Source organism: Solanum tuberosum, unplaced genomic scaffold (assembly GCF_000226075.1).
Source record: "Solanum tuberosum cultivar DM 1-3 516 R44 unplaced genomic scaffold, SolTub_3.0 scf00331, whole genome shotgun sequence".
Classification (NCBI taxonomy): Eukaryota; Viridiplantae; Streptophyta; class Magnoliopsida; order Solanales; family Solanaceae; genus Solanum; species Solanum tuberosum.
Genome location: NW_006239253.1, coordinates 95889 through 99613, shown reverse-complemented (window position 1 = coordinate 99613; position 3725 = coordinate 95889). Strand labels below are relative to the sequence as shown.

Genomic DNA, 3725 nt, shown 5'->3' with positions numbered 1-3725 from the left:
ATACTTCAAATTTCTCCTTGGGAAGAGTCTTGGTAATGATATATGCAATCTATTGATTTGAGCAACAATGAACAAGTTTAACTTCACCATCCTTTTCTGCTTGTCTGATAGCGTGAAACTTCACATTTGTATGCTTGATATGATCATGTTGTTCTGATTTTTTGGTAATAGATATTGTTGACTTGTTGTCAACCTTAATGACAATAGCTTCAATGTCATTTTTTCTCGAAAATCACAAAGAATTTTTCTTAACCATAAAGCTTGGTTAGTTGTATCAGCACTGGCGATATATTCTTTTTCTGAAAAAGATTGAGCTACCACCTCTTGCTTCTTTGAATTCCATGAGAACATACTTGAACGAAGTGTAAAAGCATATCCAAAAGTGTTTTTCATATCATCAACACTTCTTGCCCAATCACTATCCGAATAAACCATCAATTGCCCTTGCTCTTCCTTTTTAAACAAAATATTGTTGGGGTTTTAAATGTTGTGAATGGAAAATGAAGAGTTGTGACTTTTATGAAAAGTTGCGAATTTTATGAAAAGTTGTGACTTTTATGAAGAGTTGCGACTTTTATGAAGAGTTGCGACTTTTTCGTAGGGTTGTGACTTTTATGAAGGGTTATGACTTTTGACTTTTGCAAAGGATTGTGACCTTTTCACAAGGCACAATAAGCACTTGTTCATACTATCATTTGTTGCCTATAAATAAAAGGGTTTCCTCTTATTTTTCAACAATTAATTTTCTGAACTTCTTATTCTGCACAAACAAATTCTAGTGTATTTTACTACCTTTGAATGGTTCGGCAACACCGTAGTTTTAGGTAGTGAATAAGATCGTTCTATCTTGGAGGGATATATTCCATTAACTTCGGTTACTTGAGGAGAATAATATCCTCAAGGAAACAATGTGCATTCAGTAGACTTGATTTTCTTCTTTGAGAAAATATTTTCTATATGATTTCTGATTTGTTTCAGATTCTATTTTTTTTATTGGTTTTAAGTTTCTTGTTTTGAAGATATTCGTTAAACATTGTTGTTTCTTACCAAGTTCTCTAAAGTCGTTGTTCTAACTTCTAATTATCTTAGTAATACAAATTAATGACAAATACAATAATCAGCAGTTCCCTTGATATACCTCAACTTCGCTTAGCGACACCGAGATGAACTTGACTTGGAACATGCCTAAATCTCGACATAAGGGGATCACCTATTTGCTTGAGAGTTACTCATTGTTCAACACGAGCAAAACAATTTTGGTATTCTTGATGTTTGCATTTGTTTTGTTCGTTACAAAACTGAGGCAGCCTGAGACTAAGTAGGGAGCGTTAGAAAAAATTAAAGCATCGTTGACATTACTATAGTTATGGAAAAGACAGATCATTACCATACAAATCACTTGGATACTATATGTATGCTAGTGTCTATACAAGCTAAATATCGATGATCCTTTGTTTTGCTAGTGGTTCTTGTATGTATCAAAGAAGTATAGTGTGAGGCACCTACAACTTCAAAACAACTCATCTTACTAAGTTTAATACGACGAGTTCTAAAATATTCGTCGACAAACTAGTATTGCTCTAGCAAAATTATAAAAAGAAAATTTCAGATTAATACAATACAACCTCTGAGTAAAATAACCTCTCTAAATTCTATGCATTTCTATAGTTATCTTTGTTGATGTGAAGGGCAAAACTGAAGCTCGGCACATGGGACAATCTTTTTTCCTTAGCAACCATTGTTTGATGCAACCTACATGATATTCATGTCCGCATCGTAGAGTCCCAATGGTCTCTTCCTGCTCAAATTCCGAGTGACATATGGCACAAATCTCTTCAGTTTCCGTTGAATTATTCACTTCGTCTTTAAGCACAACAACCTGATGAATTCTTGTTTTAATCCATTCTATAGGATCATCCCTATTGACATTATAATTTGGCGGATTTCTCAAATTTTGATCGTCTGACCTCAAGTGCCTATCCACTGAATCACGGTCACTCAAGTTAGTAATATTAATTCCATCCATGATTATGATTGGAGCAGCAGAATTAATTACTAACTTATAATAAGTTTTGAGTGACAATTAATTATTTATAGAAATGCCTGGTGAGTCATATATTTCCTACTTCAATAATAAGTTGTATTCCTATTTGTTTTGGAATTGGATTTATTTTTATTGAGCTGTTAGTTTATCCATTTATCATTTATGGTATTATTTGTTAAATGGGCTTAAATCCTATTCCTAAAGAAATTAGGAGAACTAAATGAATTAAGAAACTTTACTTTCTTTCAGGTTTCAGCGTTAAGTGTCCAAACTTTGTTTCCGCGTTAAGTTTTTTAGAAAATATGGTAAGGCATCGAGTTAAGTTATTATAAAACTCTGTTTTCTGATAGCTCGTTTTACTCTGTTCATTTCAAAAATCGATAATATCGTTCTTTTCTGTTCCTTCAGTACTCAGAAATCCCAACATTGTTTCTGTTGAAATTTTCTCGTGTTGAACAATGAGTAACTCTCATTCTTCTCCAGATTATCATCAATATTCGCAATATATGTTTGTGAATTCGCGTAGAATTGGAATTAGAAGTAGGCGATCCCCCTATGATCATTCCAGAAGAAGACAACACGATTATCCCTTTGTTTTGGGATTACAAGCCACAATTACTCCACACAGTGGCGGAATTACAATTATTAACGTCAGTAGTCGTGATTTAGTGGAAAGGGCCTTAAGGCAGCTGCATGTACAAGACTATTTCAATGGCGGATCATCACCAAATTCTTCAGATGATTCTCAACCAGAAAGTGAACTGATTGATGATCAAGAGGAGGATGATATATTATTGGGGTATTTTAAAACAAGAATTCATTGTGTTGCTGGCGGAATAAATAATCCCACAGAAACAAAAGAGATTTGTGCCATATGTCAAGCGGAATTTGAGCATGAAGAGTCCATTGGGACACTGAGGTGCGGACACGAATATCATACAGGCTGCATCAAACAATGGTTGCTGAGGAAAAAAGATTGTCCCATGTGTCGAGCTTCTGTTTTGCCTTGAAATACATAGTAGCATTTAGAGATTATTTTATTCAGAAATTCTGTAGTAGTAATCTGAAGTTTTGACAGATACTTGTTTATGTGTTCTGTAAAACTCATCTCATTAAACTTAGTAAGACAATTAGTTGTTCTGAAGTTGTGAATGTAACGCGCTATAATCTTTTGATATAGGGAAAAGGGTCAAAAATACCCCTCAACTTTGTTTTATTGTTTGACTATACCCTTACCGTTAAAACGAAGTTATTTTTGCCCCTGCCGTCTACAAACTCATCACATTTACTCCTCAATTGGATGGAAACCCCCAAATCAACAAAAATTACCCGATTTACTTAAATTAACCAATTTTAACCCGATTCCGATCCATCTAATAGATGACCCGCTTTGTTCATCTTCATCTTGAGATCAAGGCAAAAAACAATGGAGGAAAATACATTTTCAAAGACATGAATAACATTTTCATAACCTAATGGGATTAAGTAAATACAAGTAAGTAAGCCTAAAACCTCAACTTCCCCAACCTTCCTACTTCCCAGACGATTAAACCCATCGTCGCCGTAATCACTGTTCCGGCACCATTACAAAGCCCAAGCAATTCAGTCAGAAGCTTTTATGTCATAATCATGAGATGTTTCAATCGATTTATTTCTAATTCTCTGTATCACCGTTCCAGAA

General features: G+C 34.3%; 1 protein-coding gene across 1 annotated transcript; it reads right to left on the bottom strand.

Moving 5' to 3' along the window:
• Window positions 1–1645: 1645 nt before the first annotated feature.
• On the bottom strand, window positions 1646–2026 carry LOC107063288 (RING-H2 finger protein ATL5-like). Its single transcript, XM_015314946.1, has one exon. It carries the CDS (start codon window positions 2024–2026, stop codon window positions 1646–1648), a length of 381 nt encoding a protein of 126 aa, XP_015170432.1.
• Window positions 2027–3725: the final 1699 nt, after the last annotated feature.